The sequence below is a fragment of the Apodemus sylvaticus genome, chromosome 7, assembly GCF_947179515.1.
Source record: "Apodemus sylvaticus chromosome 7, mApoSyl1.1, whole genome shotgun sequence".
NCBI lineage: Eukaryota > Metazoa > Chordata > Mammalia > Rodentia > Muridae > Apodemus > Apodemus sylvaticus.
This window is the reverse complement of record NC_067478.1, coordinates 58,370,139-58,390,636: the sequence shown is the minus strand read 5'-3', so window position 1 is coordinate 58,390,636 and position 20,498 is coordinate 58,370,139. Positions and strand designations below refer to the sequence as shown.

At 40.8% G+C, this 20,498-nt stretch overlaps 1 protein-coding gene across 2 annotated transcripts in view; it reads left to right on the top strand.

The window, feature by feature from the left end:
- The first annotated feature begins 7,622 nt into the window (after window positions 1-7,622).
- Adam10 (ADAM metallopeptidase domain 10) overlaps window positions 7,623-20,498 on the top strand; it is a 116,448-nt gene continuing 103,572 nt past the window's right edge. The window contains exon 1 of one of the 2 annotated variants that reach the window (XM_052187869.1): window positions 7,623-7,999. In XM_052187869.1, the coding sequence (XP_052043829.1) occupies window positions 7,638-7,999 (362 nt within the window). In that variant the 5' untranslated portion in view covers window positions 7,623-7,637. The remainder of the gene's footprint in view (window positions 8,000-20,498) is intronic. The other variant, XM_052187870.1, reaches the window with a different exon arrangement.

The following is a 20,498-nucleotide window of genomic DNA, read 5'->3' as shown; positions in this document are numbered from 1 at the left end:
AAAGTGTTAAGTGATTGAGGAAGACACTTGATGTTGACTGTGGTATGACATTCGCACAGATATAAAAAAAATAAATAAAAATAAAAGAAATAAAGTAAAGCTTAGAAATCAAGTCAAAGCCTTTATGGCAAGGCCAGAGAAGACATAATTATTGAAAGGGACATGGTGATGAGCAGGGTTCCGGGCATTGTCCTAATGCACATGTGTTTGTCACAGTGTGCTTTTGATCACCATCTCCATCGAGGCTCCTGAACAGGCGAGTGACCTGACATCCACCTGCCTGATCCTTACTGTGGCATTGTAAGTTGGCTAGCTGCACAGTTGAATACTAAGATCACTTAGCGAGGTCCTTTGGCAGTAGTGACTTATTCACTAAGCCGCTTCCAATGATGCTTCAGCCTCTCAAGTGCTGATAATGATGATTAGCTCATTGGCTTGATAACATCAAAGTCCTCCTGAAGATGCTTTTAATAGTGTGTTTGTTTATTCGTTTGAGACAAAGCCTCAATATGTAACTCTGGCTGACCCAGAACTGGTGTTGATCCTTTCTGACTATTTCCTCCTCAGTGCTGGGACTACAGACACACAACAGGACCATGCCTGTATTATTTAAAGATACATTTCATAGGAGTTCAGCTCTCTTTTGTTAGTCCTTGTTAGTTGGTAAATTCAGACAGCACTGAGAAATGGAGCTGGCAGGGTGCATTAGTGAGGAAAGGCATTTCCGACCAAGCCTGATGATGTAAATTCAATCCTTAGAGCCACATAGTGGAAAGGAAGAATTTAAGAGCTGTCCCCTGATCTCCACTCACTGCACTGGCTGTGGCGTATCTACACACACACACACACACACACACACACCACAGACACACATACACAGACATCACACAGGCACACAAACATATACCACACATGTGTGCACATCACACACACACACACACACACACACACCACACATAAACACACACACTCACACACACACTCACACTCACACACACAGCTGCTGCGGTAAGAGTTTCCAGGAAGTAACACATGCTTAATTGTAGCAGAAGGCTAAAAATAAAGGTGTTTTGGCCTAAAATGTGATTGAGATTACTGGAGCCAGAGAAGTGTAAGCAAAATCTTCAAGGACTACTGGAAGTTGGTCTAGTTTCTGAAACAAAGGTCACACAGGTAATTTACCGATGGGAATACTGAGTTCCAGAGTGACATATGTCAAGCCCAGTCCAAAGAGGGCAGTCTTTCCTCAGTTCCTGACAAGGAAAGCAGAAGAATCAGGATCAGGCATGGAGCCATGGCTGTGCCTTGAAAACTCCTCACTATTGGGTTTGAATGAATAATGAAGATTGCTCACTTCAAACCAAACTAAAGGTGCCTGTGTCTAACATGCTTTCCGAGCCATCAGACTGTGCCCTGACCTTGAGAGGCTGGGTTAAAGCTGTGAAAAGGGGAAAGGAAACAAAGACAGAAAATAAGTTGGCAGAAAAGCTCAAGATGTTTTTGAAGTTACCAAGACAAGACCAGTTTAACTGAATGGAGAGGAACGAGAGAGAGAGAGAGAGAGAGAGAGAGAGAGAGAGAGAGAGAGAGAGAGAGAGGGGTCCACAGACACATGAGGTATATCTGGACATGTATATTCTATACTGTTTGGCTCTTTCTAAAACTCCTATAATATGTGAGTCATACATGTCTTTGAGATTTAGGGAGAGCATGGTTATAATTCAGTCTTACAAAGGCTTGGCTAGATGTGACAACCCCTGGGTTAACACACATATACACACACACAGAGAGAGAGAGAGAGAGAGAGAGAGGGAGAGAGAGGGAGAGAGAGAGAGAGAGAGAGAGAGAGAGAGAGAGAGAGAGAGAGAGAGAGAGAGAGAAGAGGGGAGGGGGAGAGAGAGAATATGAGAATATTTGACTTATTTTTGAAGTCTGCATTGCTTATTCTAGGTTACTACAGTACACTGAACCCAGGGTAAGTATTTTAAAAAAATTACAAATTGTTAAGTCTGTATTAGAGGTATATAGATGGTAATTCTTTCTAGTAGAGAAGTTAATAAGGATCTGAGAAAAGGGAAGAAGACTTATCCATATGTCTTAGGGTTTCTACTAAATGTGTGTGACTAAATGAGCTGGACCATTCCACATCAATCCTCAATCAAGAAAATGTACTGCAAGTTTGTTCCCTCTTCCAAAATGACCTTAGCTCATGTGAAGTTGACATAAAAACCAGCGAACACACCATATCTCCATTCTGTCTCTGTGCATTTTAAAGGAAATGGATACTTAGTCCCCACCCCCACCCCAGTATTGGGAATTCTTATGCGTGCTAGGCAAGTACTGCCACCGCTGCTGCTGACCTCTACCCCAAGCCCAGACATTTGATATTTTCAGATGCCTGTAGATGTAAACAGTGTGTTTCATTAGTCTCTAGGAGTGTATTTTATGTACCCCCCACTTCTTTTACATGAGAAGTAAAATTCTAACCGAAGAAGTGTATTGAGAGATGAATCACTGAGGGGCTCTCCAGAGCCTCATTCTGTAGAACATGTGGGAGAGACACTCCTTCTGGAGGGTGGAACATGTGCAAAGGTGTTGAAGTGGGAAGTGCTGTGTGTCTGGGAAACTAACTGCTGTTGAGCACGGCACATTGTGCTGATTAAAGCCAGCCTGTTCTCCAGACAAATCGAACCTTGGCAGTTGGCTCTGCCACTCATGAGCTTCTGACTTTGGGTGGATTCTGTAAGTTATTTAGACTCCCATTTCCTTACAAATGTCAGCTCCTCTTACTCTGATTTTGCTCTTGTTTCTTTTTATTTTATTAACTTATCCACCACCACTGGTGCTAAATTGAACTTAGGATCTCATGCATATCAGACAAACCTTCTCCCCTGAGCTGTATTTCCACAGAAGAAAAGGAACGGGTCGGGTTGTAACCCAATGGTATATATGACTGTACACACCAGACTCTTGGTCCAGTTCCCAGGTCTGACAGACTTGATGACCTATTAGGATTGGAGCTTAGAAGGTTTGAGAGGCTGATAGGGGTTGAATAAGTTGGAGCTTACTGAGTGCAGTGTGACCGTATAACACCAGGAAAGAGGTAGTTAACAAATATCGCATATGTAATTATAATAGAATCATCTAGGATTTTCTAATGCTTATATGTGCTATGCATTTGTCCTGGTGCTTTATACTTGTTTTGTAAATTATTTATTTTTATTTATTTATCTTTTGGTTTTTCAAAACAAGTTTTTTTTTTCTGTGCATCCTTGACTAGCCTGGAACTCACTCAGTAGACCAGGCTGGCCTCAAACTCAGAGGTCCACCAGCCTCTGCTTCTCAAGTGCTGAATTAAAGGCATGTGCCACCACTGTCCTGCTGCTTTGCACCTGTTGATTTATTTAACTCTGGAGGTAATCTGTGGTAGGCAGCACTATTCTCCAATTCTGTAGATCAGAAACTGAGACCTAAATGTCCTATAAACAGAGGATTAACTTTATTATTATTTTATGTGTATGGGTGTTTTCCTTGTATATATGTCTGTATACATGTGTTCCTAGTGCCCCCAGAAGCCAGATGAAGGTGCTGGATCCCCTGTTATTAGAGTTACAGACTGTTTTAAGCTATTACATGGGGACTAGGAATTGAACCCAGGTCCTCTGAAGAGCAGCTGGTGCTCTTAAGTATTGAGCCATCACTCCAGCCCCTCAGACTAGATGCTAAGAGCACAAATTTAGGAAAATGATGTGACCAAGATATAGATAGGGCTGGGGCTTGGGATAGAGATCCAGGAAAGCCAGCTGACTATATGCTAAGAACCAGGAAAGAATTCAGAACAAGGCAGACCCCAGGCTCTGTTTACATGGACTTTATAGCCTAATCACAGACACATGAGGGTCATAAGAAGTAACCAAGGAAGTGAAGGATAAGAAACAAAACCAAGGGCTGCAGAGGTTAAGAGCACTGACTGCTCTTCCAGAGGTCCTGAGTTCAATTCCCAGCAACTACATGGTGGCTCACAACCATCCATAATGAGATCTGATGCCCTCTTCTGGTGTGTCTGAAGACAGCAACAGCGTACTCACATAAATAAAATAAACAAATTTAAAACAAAAAAAGAAAAAGAAAAAAGAAAACTAAAAGGTCAAGTCCTAGGACCAATAACATGTAAGAGGTAGAGAGAAGAAAGCCCCAGGGAAGACAGAGAGAGAAACACAGTTCAGTGTCAGGAGGAAAGCAAAGAGAGAACCAAGTCCCAGAGAGCACTGTAAGAGGGGAAGATTCTGACACTAAAGTGTCAAATATCTGAGAGGTCTGATAGATGAGAATTGGAGGTGTCAGCTGGCTTTGGCAACCAGCAGCTGTTTGATGGCTCATACAAGAGTGTCTTTAGAAATGGTGAGGTGCCATCAAATTGCTATGTATTAAAGTAAGGTTGGGAAACAGGAAATTGGAGAAGGAAGATGAGCTAGTCCTGAATCTGAGGACTAGAGGCAAGAGAAAGAAATTGTATAAACCAGGGTGAGAGCAGAGAGGGAAAGTTCAAGCCTCGATATGACTTGGTGACTGCCCATGGGCAATGATGTAAGAGTCTAAGCTGATTCCACTCGTTCTGTTGAAAACCATTTAGTTTTGTTTTATGCTTTGTATGAGAGTTTTGCCTGCATGTCTGTGTGCCATGTGTCTGCCTGCTGCCCTCACAGATCAGAAGAGGGAGTCTCATAGCCTGGAACTGAGTTACTGACCTTTGTGAGCTGTCACGTGGATGCTAGGAATTGAACTCCAGGTCCTCTGGAGAGCAGCCACTGATGTGGAGCTACTGAGCTAGCTCTCCAGCCATCTGATCCTACTTAGTCCTGGTTCCTGAGAGAATGGAGACACTGTTATCACAGAAAAGGAATGGACTATATTCCTGAGTTTGAAAAATTAAAGATAATTGTTGGTCTGGAGTTGTAGTTCAGTTGTAGAGTACTGGCTTAGCACACATACAGTCCTATACTTGATTCCTAGCTGCATATGCATGTAGTTCCAACTCTCAGGAGTTAGCGGCAAAAGAATCAGAAATGCAAGGTTGTCCTCTGTTATGTGGCCGATATTGGTCTTAGGTCTGTGCAACAAGCATTTTTCTTTAATATCCGCTTGCCTGAATCATTATATATGGCGATTGTCTATTAAGGAAATGTCTCATTATTATAACTTAGGGATGTTTTTTATGGGCTGGGTCTTAACAACAAGTAAAACAAACAACACTCTTACTGTTAGAATCAAAATTGTCATTATTGATGAAGTAACAATGTCGCTAAAGTAAATCTTGGAGCAGTATGGCCTTTGTCTATTAAGGAAATGTCTCATTATTATAACTTGGGATTTTTTTTAATGGGCTGGGTCTTAACAACAAGCAAAACAAACAAAACTCTTACTGTTAGAATCAAAATTGTCATTATTGATGAAGTAACAATGTTGCTAAAGTAAATCTTGGAGCAGGTGGGCTGCACAAACGTGATGACCTGGGTCACTTGGAACCCAAATAAAGGTCAAGGATGGAGCCTACTCCATAAAGTTGTTCTCTGACCACATGCTTATTATGGGCCATGTACTATACTTCTTCTCCCTCTCCCTCTCCTCCTACCTCTTCCTCTCCCCCTCCTTCTCCCCTCCCCCCTCTCTCACACACACAGAGCTAAAAATCAAGGAATCATTGCTTTCTACTAGATTAGATATTTGTTTGAGGAAAGAAATGGTACTTATGTACTTTATTTAGCATATAACAATTATTATCTGCTAAGAACTTGTAATTGCTATATGATGTTAAGTGATCTGAATTTAATCCATCAAAATAGTTCCAAAAGGCAATTTCCATTTTACAAGGGAAATGTCGAGGTTACAAAGAATTTTGAAATGACCTTGCCAAAGCCTATTAACTTTTAAGAGGCAGGGGTGGGAGTCGAGCTCTGTGCGTCAATGCAGACCTTATCCTGGTACACTTTTTTTTTTTTCACTTTTCTCTTCACTTGTGAGATGCCAGCAAAGGAATTAAAACTTTAAGCAAAGCAATAACCCTACCTTGTAACATCGAAGTATCATTCATTATGTGGGAGTGCAGTGCTATCATGTTTTGCAAAGAAAAGAAATAGTACCCTAGATGTAAAGTCCAGTGATTTCTTTGAATTTAAAAAAGAAAATGACCTTTGCCTATGACTATTAGAATTGATTATAAACAATACTACCTAACATCAAACTTGTCCCAGAGATGGACTAATAACTCAAAAAGTCAAAATTTCTAGTGACTGTGAGTATGTAAGGGAGAAACAGCACATGTGATAAATGACATGTCTGCAGGTAACTTTCCTCAGAGTAGATACTTCAAGAAAGGAAAAAGAAATAACAGCAGTCAGTTATTCTGTAGTGATTTCATATGCTTCAGTAGAAACAAATGGACAGGATAATCATGATGATGTGGGAAGTGTAGTATTGAGTTTAGTAATGTTAAGCAAAACAACAATTCATTTCTCAAAACAATCAGAATAAGGATACTCCTTAAACAAGGTGTGATGGTGCATGGAAGATGGGAGACAGAAGATGGAAGGCAGAGGAATCAGAAGTTCAAGTTTATCCTTGGCCCCATACAGACTCAAAGAACAGTCTGGGACACATTAGATGAGAGATGGGAGATGGAGGTGGGAAAAATATACTTGTCTTTATTTCCGTTTTCTTTAAAAACCACACTAACTACATTAACAATGTGGGTTGTAGAAAATATATAGGGCAGAAGTAAAAGGTTTGCAATTTATTCTTATTATCAATAATATAAACTCACATTCTTTGAGTCAACCTAAGCAGAGCTAAGTATGATGAAGTTGTAATTTTTTTCACTTATTTATTCGCTTTACATCCCGATAGCAGCCCCTCTCCTCTCCTCCCAGTGCCACCCTTGCAAATCTCTCCCCCCATGACCCCTAAAGTTGTAGTTCTTGAATCCACGTATAAAGAATGAAAGTGAGTAAAATGAGAAGCCAAATACCGGTTTTGTAGAAGTTGACATGAAGGCGGTATGAGGGAAACAGACTAACAAAAGAGCATTTTCTGAGCTGGAGACTAAGGACCACCAGCTTTTCATCATGGCCAAGGCCTAGTAAGTGATATACATTTGTTAGTGGTTCAGGAAACTACCCCTTTGGGTATCTCTTCTTCCTGTTGGATCTTTCCCTGTATATCCCCATCAGAACTGTATCGCAGCTAAAATCAGGGCTTGCTGGGATTGCTTTTGTTTACTTGGCAGCTGCGGAGCTTCTAGAGAGGCAGATAGAGAAGCAAGGAGAACCTCTCATTTCTGGAAGCTAAGAGGCCGAATGCCTTCCTTGACAGCTTCGGGGAAGGGTGTGAGCTCCAGCGACAGTCCTCAACAGCTGGAAGAACCAGGTAGCACTTTCACCGGCGAGGGAGCGCTCCCGCCCGGGGCGGTGGGCGGAGCCCCTAGTGGCCCCGCCCTCCAAGGCCAATCCCCGCTCTCCGGCGGCGGACAGGAAGCAGCGGCGGGGCCTAGTGGCCCCGGCGCTCGCCTCGGCACGCATGCGCATTATCCCGGGGCGCTTGGGGAGCAGGGCGGGGCGGGAGGCAGGGGTGCGGCCTCGCGAATGCATTGGGTGCCGTCGCGTCACGTGGCGAGAAAGGAGGCGGAGGGCCGCGGCTCAGGGAAGGGGCTGAGAGCAGGCAAAGAGCGAGGGCAGGGAAGCGGGGAAGGGAGGAAGGAAGAGGCCGAGGGGGAGGGAGGGCCCTGTTTTGGCGGAGTGGGGCGCGCGGCTGGGCCCCTGAAGTGGAGCGAGAGGGAGGCGCTTCGCCGGTGCCTCTGCCCGGGAGGCTCGTCGGGACCCAGCGCCGGTCGCGGCTCCCTCAGGATCGATGCACCGCGGTTAACCCGTGAGGAGGCGGCGGCCGCGGAAGATGGTGTTGCCGACAGTGTTAATTCTGCTCCTCTCCTGGGCGGCGGGGCTGGGAGGTGAGACACGACCCCGGGCGCGGCGGAGCGGCGGTCGGGCCGAGCGCAGCGTCGCGGAGCCGGGCCGCGCGTGTCAGGTCTCCTCAGCTTCTGTCAGCTCTCTCTGCTCGCCTTAGCCGACCCCGAGTGGCGCTCCTCGCGCGCTATTGTCCCTCGCGCGCCCGGACCGAGCTCCCGCCGGCGGCGGCCCGAGCTGGCTGCGGAGCCCCGGGCCAGGCCTTCCCCGCCCCCACGGCCCGGCGGCCCTGCCTGCCCAGCTTCTCGCACCGCTTTCCCGGGAGCTGCGGAGCCCAGGCCAGCCGCCCTCGCGCACTCCGCAGCCACCTCAGCCCTGCCAGGGTCCGAGCCCCGGGACCGCGCAGACTCGCAACAACTTGCGAGGTTGGCAGCGCGGCGCGAGCATTGTTCTGCAGGCGAGCGAGCGAGCGAGCTAGCGGGCGATCTGGAGCGGACCGGGGCCGGGCGTCGGGCGCCGGTGTGCGTGTCCCACCCGAGCGCCTTCCCTCCGCTGCGTGCTCTTTTCGGAGTGTTTGTAGCCAGCGCGCCGGAGGTTGTGTGTGTGTGTGTGTGTGTGTTGTCTGTCTGTCTGTCTGTCTGTCTGTCTTCTGTCTCCCTGGGGCAAGACTTTAGTTGACTGAGGAGAAAGAAGGGCAAGCCGTTTGAGGATGCTCTTCGATCCATCTGTCTTTTTGACTTGAGTCAATAGAGTAGCAAGACCGACCATTCCTGGGCGAACCAACTTGCAGAGTTTTCTTAAACTCTCAGGTGGAGCCAACGTACCGCGGTAGTCCGAGGGTTGTCAGGGCTGTGCTCCCTCCCCCTGCCAATTGAAGTTCACAGTTGCTTAAAGTTTCCTGATGCTTTGGGTTTGAGAGACAGCGGTATTTCATTCCCAGTGTTTCCTAGGACAGGTTGCACGATTATTTTGTTCCTATGAGAAAGTACCTTAGGTAAGCTGATTTGCCGCACAAGTATCAGGATAGAGCTTAGCTTAAAAGCATTGACTTGGAAATAAAACCAAAATAAATCCCCCAAAACTTCCAGGGGTGCTTTGGATAGTTGTCAGCAGCCTAATTTGATACTTTAGAAAATATCCTAGTGTTTTCTGTAGCGTATTGTCTGTGTTCATCCCTTTGTTTCATTGTTAAACTTCAGGGCCCAGCCTATTTTTGTCTGACTTTCTGCTTACTCTGAAGTTGGTTTTGTATACTCAGTTTCTGTTGTCTTGTGTACTATTCATTTACTAAGTACACATTTTAGATGACAGCCACTAATAGATGCTTAATTTTTTGTTTTGTTTTTTAAAGAACCAGATTGCAGACTGTTTGTAAAGAGCCTCTTTATTTAACATTTGTATTTCGGTAACATGGCTTATACCCCTGGCTGGCTGTTTTCACTTTTTGTGATTATGGTCAGGAATTAGACACTGCTCTTTATGAGGTAATAAAAACTAAGTTAGACATGATACACTTTGATAAGTAGTGATATAAAATGCCTTTTATTAAGTAAAACTAAAACCAATGTAGCCTGTTGTTTGGGAGAAAAAGTTAATTAACAGCATAATCATTGTGGGTGAAGATTTTTATTCAGATCTTTGGAGTCTCTTTCTGCACTAAGTAATGATTCAAAGGCCAGTTTTTGTTGTGCTTCTGTTAAAAACTTTAAAAAAAAATCAAAAGTTTTCACTTAAGCATTATGTCAAGTTTGTAATACTTGAGTGTGTAGGTATATTTATAATTGGAAACTGTGGAATGTAGCCCGGTGGCAGTTGCCTAGCAAGGCCACTCAAGCCTTTGGACTTAACTTCTCTGTTAAAGGCAAAAAAAAAAAAAAAAAAAAAAAAAAAAAATCCTCTTACATTTGTAACTTACACTGTATGCTGTTTTTTATCTGATCTGAACCACATATAGCTAAGTCTGTACATTTTTATAATGCTTTGTAGGCTACTGTGCGTTCAAGCTTAGTAGTTATTAGCTTTAGTGCATTGGAAAGTTGAATGGTTGTATGGTTAGGGTAGGCTGTAGAAGTACAGGTAACTTTATGGTATAAACCATGTTCAGGCAAAACTAAACTCTGTTGGTTGCTTTCATCTTGCCTGTTTGTTAATCACTGTTGTGTGTGAATGTTTTTCTTTGGGTACTTTTAGGGGTGGGAAGCTAGGAGGAGGCAATGAAATGCTTAAACACTAAAACAAATGTTCTAGTTTTCCCTTCTATATTAGTGGATGTCCTGCCCAATGTTGTATTTGTAGAAAGATACCATGATAGTTTTAGAGTTTATGAAGTGTCTGTATGGAAGTATTCAAACATATGTACAAAATGCTTCTAAAAAGCTACTTGTTGCCTAGCAAAATGGCTCAGTAGGTGGGAGCACTTGCTTTGAAAGCCTGACTATCTGAATTCTATTCCCCATCCCTTGGTTGAAGGAGAGAACCAACTCTTGAAAATTGTCTTTGACCTTCACATGCACACCATGGTTCCTTGTGCTGGTACTCACACATGTATATTACACACAATAATAAAAAAAAATAAAGTTATTTGAAGACATGTTAGGAACTTACTGCCACTATCTTGATTATCTAAACAATTTTTATGTGTCTCTCTCTCTCTCTGTGTGTGTGTGTGTGTGTGTGTGTGTGTGTGTGTGTGTGTTTCTAGCTCTAACTCCTGCCTTCCTAGTAACTGGAACTATAGGTGAAGGCCTTTATGCAGGGCTGTTACTTTTACACATAGAAAATGTAAACATTAAGGTTATTCTTTTGAAAAATTATTTTATGGGAAGCACACCTTTGATCACAGTACTTGGGAAGCAGAGACAGACAGATCACTGAGTTCAAGGTCAGCCTGGGCTACAGAGTGAGTTCCAGAAACTATGTCTTGACCCCCCCCCCCCAAAGAAAAAAAAAAGAAAAATTATTTTGTGTACTTAAGAATTCAGAAGGTATTAGTTATAGCAACAAATCAATCCTGTAATGTTTGGCTTAAAGAAGTCATCCATGTAATGAACCTTGTGTGTGTGTTTTAATTTAAAAATTGGGTGTAAATGCTTTGTATGATACACATTCTACAGAAACAAACTTTTCGGATAATTAGCCCAAAGAATTTAAAATATCAAGGCTTAAGCTTTAACTGTTCATTCAGTTTTGTTTTTCCAACTTCTGCCAGCAAGTAGGAGTATGGGAAGAGAAGGTCTTTTTGTTTTCGACTCAAAGGAACTTTGACTTTTTATCTTTTCACCTAGAGTTTGAGATTCCAGTACACTCTGTCACCTAAGCAAGGCCAATTTCAAATCATCTGCAGCATTAGCAGTGTGTCTCTTGTGTCAGTGTTCAGGACCTCTGTTGGCAGGGTTGAGGGGACTGGGCATGGCAGGCACTCCTTTGTTTCTAATGTGCTTTAAAAAACTTGTTCCAGACCTTCACATATTGTATATTATTGGATCTCTTTTTCCTAAGGACTTTAACCTAAAGGGTTGGATAGAGGAGTGCAAAGGACATTTCTCTGAAGTTTACCATTGATCTAATAGTGTTTAGGACTTTCTCCTGTAAACATGTATGAAAATTAAATGTTAGCTTAAAGGGATAATTTTTCTAATATCTGTTAAGTGGTGAAGTATCTAAACACAAGTCAGTGGCTTTTTGGTTTATTTTGGGTGGTGGGGATTAGATCTGAGGGCTCCCAAATTCTGGGCAAGTATTCTACTATGGAACTACATTTCTGGTTTTCCCTTCCCCTCATTTTTTTTATTATGTATGTATGTATGTATGTATGTATGTATGTATTTATTTATTTTAGACAGGGTGTCCTCCTCACTAAATCCTAGGCTGGCCAGGAGCTTGATATTCTTCTGAGTACTGGGATTACAGGTCTGTCCCAATAGGGCCTAACTTACCTCAAACAAGAGAAATTTCAAAGGTTAACATTTTTAATCCACTTCTATGTACCTCCATACCTGTCTTTAAGTTTTGTTTTTCTTTTCTTCTTTTCCAAATGGGGGTCTCAGTCTGTGGCCCACACTGTCCTCAGATATATAGTTTCCTGCCTCAGTTTACCTAGTGTTGGCATTGCAGGTGAATTCTACCATGTCCGATGATATAAAATCTTTATTTCTGCTGGTGGTGACATATGTCTTTAATCCCAGCACCTAGGAGGCAGAGACAGGTGGAATTTTGAGTCTGAGGCCAACCTGGTCACATAATGAGTTTCTGGACAGCCAGAGCTACATAATGGTACATTGTCTCAAAGAATACAAACAAACCAACAAACCAACAACTTTCTGCTTTTAAAAAAAATTGAATCTCTCTCTCTTTTTTTTTTAAAGGTTACATGTATGTCTATGTACCACATATGTGCTTGGTAGATTCCTCTAGAACTGGAGTTACACACAGTTGTGATCTATCATGTTGGTGCTGGGAATCAAACCTGAATTCTCTGGAAGAGGAGCCAGTGCTCTGAATCACTAGGCCATCTCTTCAGCCCCTAGATAATAGCTTTCTATTTAGATAATGCATTTAGGTTTTCTGGTTTTCTTGTGAAATTTGAGGATGTTATTTTTAGGGGGTGGGGAATGGGAGTCAGGCATGATCTTACCATGAAGCCCATGCTGGCCTTGAATCACCACATAGTTTGTGTTGGCCTGGAGTTCTTATGCTCCTGCCTCTGCCCCTGAAGTGTTGGTATTAGAGTTGTGTGCCATCATACCTAGCCAGGTTGTCAACTTAAACTAGTTTCTAACTTCTCCCTGTGAGAAAACTGAATAAACATACTTAACACTTGCCTATAAAGTGGAAGTTCTGATTCTTCTGTGGGATAAAGTGGATGACGTTTAGAAGTTTTATCTTATAGATGTATGTTTGGCTTTATAGAGTTTACTGCTGAGGTCACTTTGTTAGTTTCTGAACTATTGAGATATGGTACTAATGTGTTAATTAAAGAGAGGAGGATAGAACAGAGAGAAAACCCATGAATAACCTGGAAGGCTTAGCAAAGCTATGCTCATTTGGTTAGTTATAGATAATGTCCTGAGTCTGAATGGTGAATATTGTAGCTTTAAACTAATTGATAGGAAACACATACTTTTAAATGTTTATTGTAGTAATGTTTATTGTAATATTCCCTGTAGCAATATAAACTGTGAATTGAGAAAGTTCATTTTCTCTACTTAAAGGAAACACAGTAAAAGCTAGATGGTAGACGCTCCATATTTGTTTTATTTATTTACCGTAAGAGCTGTGCTGTAGTAACACTGTTATTCTAATTTTGATTTTTTGCTTTGTTTTAAAGTTGCATTTCTATTTTCCCATTTTACCCATTTTTTTTCAAATAAAAAAAAATTATTTATTTACATTGTGTGTACATATTTGTTTGCATGCACATGCCACAGCACACTTACCTTTTAGAAGTTCTCCTACTTGGTGGGTTCTGGGAACTGAAATCAGATTGTTAGGCTTTCACTGGCCCTTCTTTATGATTAATTTTGAGACAAGGTCTCACTAAGTTGACCAGTGTGGCCTTGAACTCTGTTTGTAGACCAGAGAAGCCTTAAACTTGTATTCTTTCTTTTTTAGTAGTTTGAGTAGCTAGGATTATAGTAGCCCAGGTAAAGTTAACTCCCCACCCCCACTCTTTTTCTCTCTTTGGTGTTGGAGACTAAACCCAGGTCATTATTAATGCTCTACCCCTGAGATATCTCCTCAGCTCTGTGTTTTAATTATAATGTTTGCTGATGTTGGTGGGGGTTTTGTTTTTTCTTTTTGTTGATACAGGCAGGGCATAATCACTGAGTTGCTTAAGATGGTTTAAAAACTCCTAGACTCAAGTGAGCTTTTAGGACTGTAGCTGTGGGATTTACAGGTATATGCCATCATGAGGGCCTGTATTTTTGCAATGGTGTAACTTAAATCTGTGTGAATCCCAATAATAATAGTTTGCATGTGTGGTGACTGTTGGAGAGCAGGACATACGTACTTATTGGTCACCTCAACTAATGCCTTTCAGTGATAGGCCATGTGCTTATTAATTGGGGAGATAAATTATAAAGTATGAAAGCCTGTAGATGGAGAAGTACATGGTATTTTCAAGTCAGAGCCCCAAGCTCAGAATCACGGAGGCAGAGACTTCAAATAGCAGGAAATGATTTATATTTTGTCTGTTTTTCACATAGGCAACTCCATGTGACAAGGTTGGGTAGATAGATCCTTAAGGTTGTTTAAAATTTTGTTGTTGTTTAAGGAAGAGTTAATTTATTTAATACTTGCTAATACTTCTCCCATGAAATTCTAAAAAGTTGAACTTGAATCAGATCCTCAGAATACACACAATGGAAGGAAAGAACTGACTCTTTTAAGTTGTACTCAGACCATACGCGTACAGAGTTGGCGTGTTCTGAAATATAGCCTAGCAGTGGTAATTCTAACTAACCCAGATTTCAGTCTTTTTAAAAAGGCTATTTATTTATTTATTTAATATATGTGATGTATGCATGTAATTATGTTTGTATAAGCACTTTGAAGAGGCTAGAGAAGGATCTCGGGTGCCTTCCTGTGTTATGTTCCACCTTATTTGCTAGACTAGGGTCTCTCACTGAAGTAGAAATTTGCTTTTTTAGCTAAGCAGGCTGGCCAGAGAGCTCCTGGATTTGTACCAGGAGCCTGTCTGTACCCACTAATAGAGGAATTACAGGTATGAACATCAGTCCTCAGATTTATATGTGTCTGCTGGGCATTTAAGTTCAGGTCCCAATGTTTGGACTAGCTCTTTCTCACAGAGCCATTTCCCCATCCTCCGTCCCTATCCTGATTGTCAATTTTTACATTAGGGACAATGAAGCAATGACAATGAAAGTGGAAAAGCTACAATAATTTCTACTAGTTAGATCTCTAGTTATTCTCCAACAGTGAGACTGCCTTGAATTAGTACTTGTGGGCATAGTTCTGATCTAGGTAGATTGCAGAAATGCATCTGAGAACAGTTCCAGATAATGTGCTTTCCCTTTGCTACAGAAAGAATTCATCCTGAACCTATTTAGTTCTAGCTAAATAATGAGCAAAGTGTCCAATGAGACCCAGAGATTGTTGGGTATCTTTAATTGGTTGGAGTTTGATGCCGCAGTTTGAGTGAGAAGAAAAGTAAAAAAAAAAAAAAAAAAAAAACACTAATCAGAGTAGAGGAAATGCCAGGATGTAAGCATACAGTTCCAATTATATATTGTAGTTACAAGTGAAGTGAAATTTGGTGAAAATGTCACCTGGCTAACTGGCACAGTTTGTGAGGTAAAGAATGATGATGCATGAATTTAGAAATTAGGTTTGAGGAGACACAGTTGTTTTTGATTTTGTTAATTTAAAATGTTGGAATTAATTTCTTTGGATTTAGATTGTCTGGTACATCTGGTTATATGCAAATTGTGAATTTACTGCTTCAAACACTAGAAAATAATCTGATCTTTGAGGTTTAAATGGCAGTGAGGAGAGGTGCTAACTGGGTCATAAGGACCTGGACTTGTGTTATTCCTATTCTGGGCCATTACTGTGAGGTGGAATATTATGGAATGTAGTTGGTTTCCATATTGAATGACTGGGATGTGATACAATAAGGAATAAGTTAGCTGTTTGATGAATTGTGTGCTTAGTTTCAGGTTAGAGTAGTTATTCTACAAAAAACATTTTTTTTTTTTTTTGTTTTTTTGGTTTTTTGTTTTTTTGTTTTTTCAAGACAGGGTTTCTCTGTGTAGCCCTGGCTGTCCTGGAACTCATTCTGTAGACCAGGCTGGCCTCAAACTCAGAAATCTTACTGCCTCTGCCTCCCAAGTGCTGGGATTAAAGGCGTGTGCCACCACCGCCTGGCTACAAAAAAGATTTTAAAAGTAGTGAGGGCTGTCAAGCTGGCTCAAGCAGGTAAAGGTACAACCTGAGTTGGATCCCTGGGACTTACATGGTAGAGGAGTGACCAGTTCCCTAAGTTGTTCTCTGACAGTCACATATATTACCCCCCAACACACACACACACTCACACACTCATATGCACACACAGACAGATATACACATGAAAAAGCATTGGTAAAACTTGGCAAATGTTTTATGTTAGGCTAACAAAATGTGCTGAAGGCTTACATGTTGAAATGAGAGCTTAGGAACTTTTTTTTTTTTTTATTCGCTATATTTTTTATTTACATTTCAAATGATTTCCCCTTATGGGACTTTCGGGGAGTGGGGAGCCAGGAACTTTTACAATGGAGATCCTCTGTAATGAGGATCTAAGTTGTTTAAGTTGAAATTGTCTTGAGATTTTGATTCTAGATAGAAGGTGGGAGTGATTATCACAGTCTGGGACTTAGTACTATCATGCTTCTTCCAGGGGACTGCTTAAGAGTTTGCATTGCTCTTCATTTCTCTGTGGCTGGTGATTTGGGAAATATTGTTCTAGAGAGTTGGATGATAGGAGTCTATAAATTTGGAATAGAGGGGAGTGATTAGTTTGAAGGTACACGAATACATTTTTACAAAGTGATTTTATTTGATATTTATGAGTGTTTTGCCTGTATATGTGTATGTGTGTGTGCGTGTGTGCGCACGCACGTATATGTATGCATGCATATACCATGTATATATCTGGTGCTTGTGAAAGGGTATTAGATCTCCTGGGACTGGAGTTATAGATGGTTGTGAGCCACCTGATAGGTATTAGGAACTAGTCCAAGTCCTCTGTAAGAGCAACTTGTACTTTAAACTGCTAATCCATCTTTGAACTATCTGTTTAGTTTTCATTTTTGTTACTGATTTATCTTGTTGGAATTAGCCTCTAGGATTTCAGACTATGTTTGGTACTCTATTAGATTAATTGGGAAATTGTTCCCAATTAGATTAAAGACACATAGTCACTTGAACTTTTGAGTTTTTGGAATAACAGCATATATCAACCTAGAAGACCATTAACAGATGAATGGATAAAGGACTGTATTATTTATACACAATGCAGTTTAGTTCATCTGTAAAGAATAACCAAATTTGCAAGAAAATGGGTAGAACTGGAGGTTGTCATGTTAAGCAAATAAGTCAGACTGAGATAACTATTGAGTGTTTTCTGTCATATGTAAAATCTAGGTTTGGAAAGTGCATGAGTGAGTATGTATGTATGTATGTATGTATGTATGTATGTATGTATGTATAAAACCTCACTGGGGCTTGGGATTTACTGAGTGGGCTAGGTTGAATGTCCAGCCAGGGATTTGCTTGTCTCTGCCTCCCCAGCACTAAGCTTACAAGCTTTTCACATGTGTTCTGGGGTTTTTGTGTTAATGTGGCTAACACTATGTGTCAGCTAAGCTCTCTACTCATCCCTGACTTTATTCTTAGTTTATATGTTTTAGGACCTAGTACAAAGCCTACCTCACATCAAGATTTATAATAAATGTTTTATTAAAATGTCAGAATTAGTGCTGGTGAAATGGCTCAGCAGATTAAAAAAAAAAAGCCCAATAAGCTTTGTCTTGAATCCACAGTAAAAGAAGATACCCAACTCCTAAAAGTTGTCCTCCAATATCTACCATGGCATATTAATATGTACCTGCATTCCCATACTCTATATACATGTACACATCATATGCACAATATTAAAGTTTAAAAACCCACAGAACAACATTGCTTGGTGAGTGGAGTAGATTTGAGAGTTCATGTTGCATAGGCATTTTCATTTAGCAAGGTTGTAGTCTAGTGAAACAGCCTTTGAATTGCTGTCTGTCTACAGGTGTTATGGAAATAGCTTCATTATATAAAGCTAAATGTCATGATGATTTTTGTTAAAGTGGAATATTCTTGCAGTACATTAGAGAGTATACCTTCCAACTAATACAGCATATTATCAGAATTCCAAGTGAACAATAATAAGGATTAGGTACTTTAATCCAGAACCTAGCCTTGGAGGTAGGTAGTCATTTGTACTTACAAATTGGTTAGGAAATTAGTCCTTTGTACTTACAAATTTTAACTTTATTTTAGTCAAGATATTTAATTTCCCTGGTGACCTATAAAATCTGATTTTTCCAATATAATAGTACAAATCTCTTCGCAATCCAAGATTTTTTTTCTTCATGTGTAGAATAAGCTACAAAATAGTGATTGACAGCCAAGTGTGACATGGTTGGAAAGCAAGGCCATGGGTATGGGTTTAGAGTGTGTACTGGCTGGTTTTGTGTGTCAACTTGACACAGGCTGGAGTTATCACAGAGAAAGGAGCTTCAGTTGGGGAAGTGCCTCCATGAAATCCAGCTGTGGGGCATTTTCTCAATTAGTAATCAAGTGGGGAGGGCCCCTTGTGTGTGGTGCCATCCCTGGGTTGGTGTTCTTGGGTTCTATAAGAGAGCAGGCTGAGCAAGCCAGGGGAAGCAAGCCAGTAAGAAACATCCCTCCATGGCCTCTGCATCAGCTCCTGCTTCCAACCCTGCTTGAGTTCCAGTCCTGACTTCCTTTAGTGATGAACTGCAATGTGGAAGTGTAAGCTCAACAAACCCTTTCCTCCCCAACTTGTTTCTTGGTCATGATGTTTGTGCAGGAATAGAAACCCTGACTAAGACAGAGTGAAATGTTAGATATAGGTACAGCAGCAGTGGAAATTGTGGCTGGAATTTCTTGCATCTGTGTGGGATAATAATGTAGGTAGGTTGAAAGTCTTTTATACAGATTTCCATCTGTACTGGTGCTATTTATTTGAAAGTATATGAAAAATCTCTGATATCAGTTATATATATATGTTATATATATATGTTATATATATATATTCTGTCTTTCTATCTATCCATCCATCTATCCATTTTGGAATTTTAAAACTTCACTTCTTAAGTGAATGGTAGAAATAGAATAGTCAGTGGATTTTAGTCATTCATATTTTGTGCCCTGTGTGATTGATTTAGTTTGTAATTGTGAAAGGGTTACTTAGCTTCACTTCTGATCCAGCTATCCTTATTATTTTATTTTTAGGAGTCTAGCTTACTTTTTTAAATGGGTGTGTTGAAATATGTTTTTAATTATAGATATACTCCGTTATCTTGTAACTGTGAGATGTAGATAGTTGATTCTAGATGATTTGAGGGGGGTTTCTAGTGAAGAAATAGATCCTGGTTTCAGTTTGAAGTTATAGTGTAGAAATGGTGTGTCTAAGTGCATTAAAGTACTTTGCAGAACTGCTGAAATATAGGACATAGTTCTTAGGAGGCTATTTTTGTTCTACGAGAGGGCACTTTTGTAGGTGTAATATTTCAAGATCAGAGTGAATATATAGCAGCATAAAGAACATTGGTCATGGATGTTTCTTGAGGTACAGTTGATGGTTTGAAAAGAAAGATTTTGGAGTCACATAGTTGACCTTAATTGTCATCTTAACTGAATTTGGAATCACTTAGGAGACACAACTCTGGGGATGCCTGTGAGGGTGTTTCCAGAGAGGTTTAGCTGTGGAGGGAACACCAGAATGTGGGTGCTACGGTTCTGTGGATTGGATCCTCAGCTGGTTGGAAGGGAAAAAACCAGAAAGGAGGCTGAGCATCAGGCCCCATCTCTGCTTGCAGACGATGGATGACTTGTGACTAGTGGCCTGACGGTCCTGCACCACATTTTCTTGTCTGTGGTAGACTACACTGCCAGGCTGCAGCAGTGAGAAAAGTAACTGAATAACTACAGTGTCAAATTTTGAAATTAATGTAAGTGAAAGTATTCGAAATACCTTGATTGCAGCTAATTCTCTTGAGGCATTAGAGATGTACCAGCTTTAGTTTGTCCTTTGTCTTCCCTTTCATGTATTATAATTAAGTTTCCTATAAGTAGAAAGATTTATTATGTTAATATTTTTGTTAATTTTTCCCATTCGTAAGATTGTTATCAACTTTTTTGTTGGATATAGATAAAGAAAAAATATTTGTTAAGTAATGTTGCTGTTTGGTCCAAAAGTGATGTTATTAATCCACCATCTGTAGGATAAGTAGCTAGGCTTACAGGTGTGCATGGTTGACTTTGTTACTTATTTTCATGATGTTTTGCAGTACTTTGATTGAACCTCAGGCCTCCTTGCACATGCTAGGAAAGTGCTGTATCCTGTGGGGCAAAGTGTTTGAACTTAGTTTTCAGGCTTGGTATCAAGTGCCATCTTACCATCGTGTGTGTGTGTGTGTGTGTGTGTGTGTGTGTGTGTGTGTGTGTGTATGTTCAGAATTTCCTCTGGGCCTTTTAAGTGTTAAGTACTGTGTGCATTTATTGTGTACTTTATAGAAGTTCAGATTTCTGAAGTCTATAACAAAGGGCAAAAAAGCAAACTGCTGCTGATAGGTTTTTCTGTGTAGATGAAATAAAGTAGTGGAAGAGTAGGATAACTTACTTGACAAAGTTGCAGAGTGGAGTGATTTAATGTAGTTACAATGCTGCAGTAAAATAGCCTTAGGATTATTGCATCATTGTAGCCTCCCCAATCAAGATGTTAAGCCTTGGAGAAAAATTGTAGTAATTCAAGTGGAA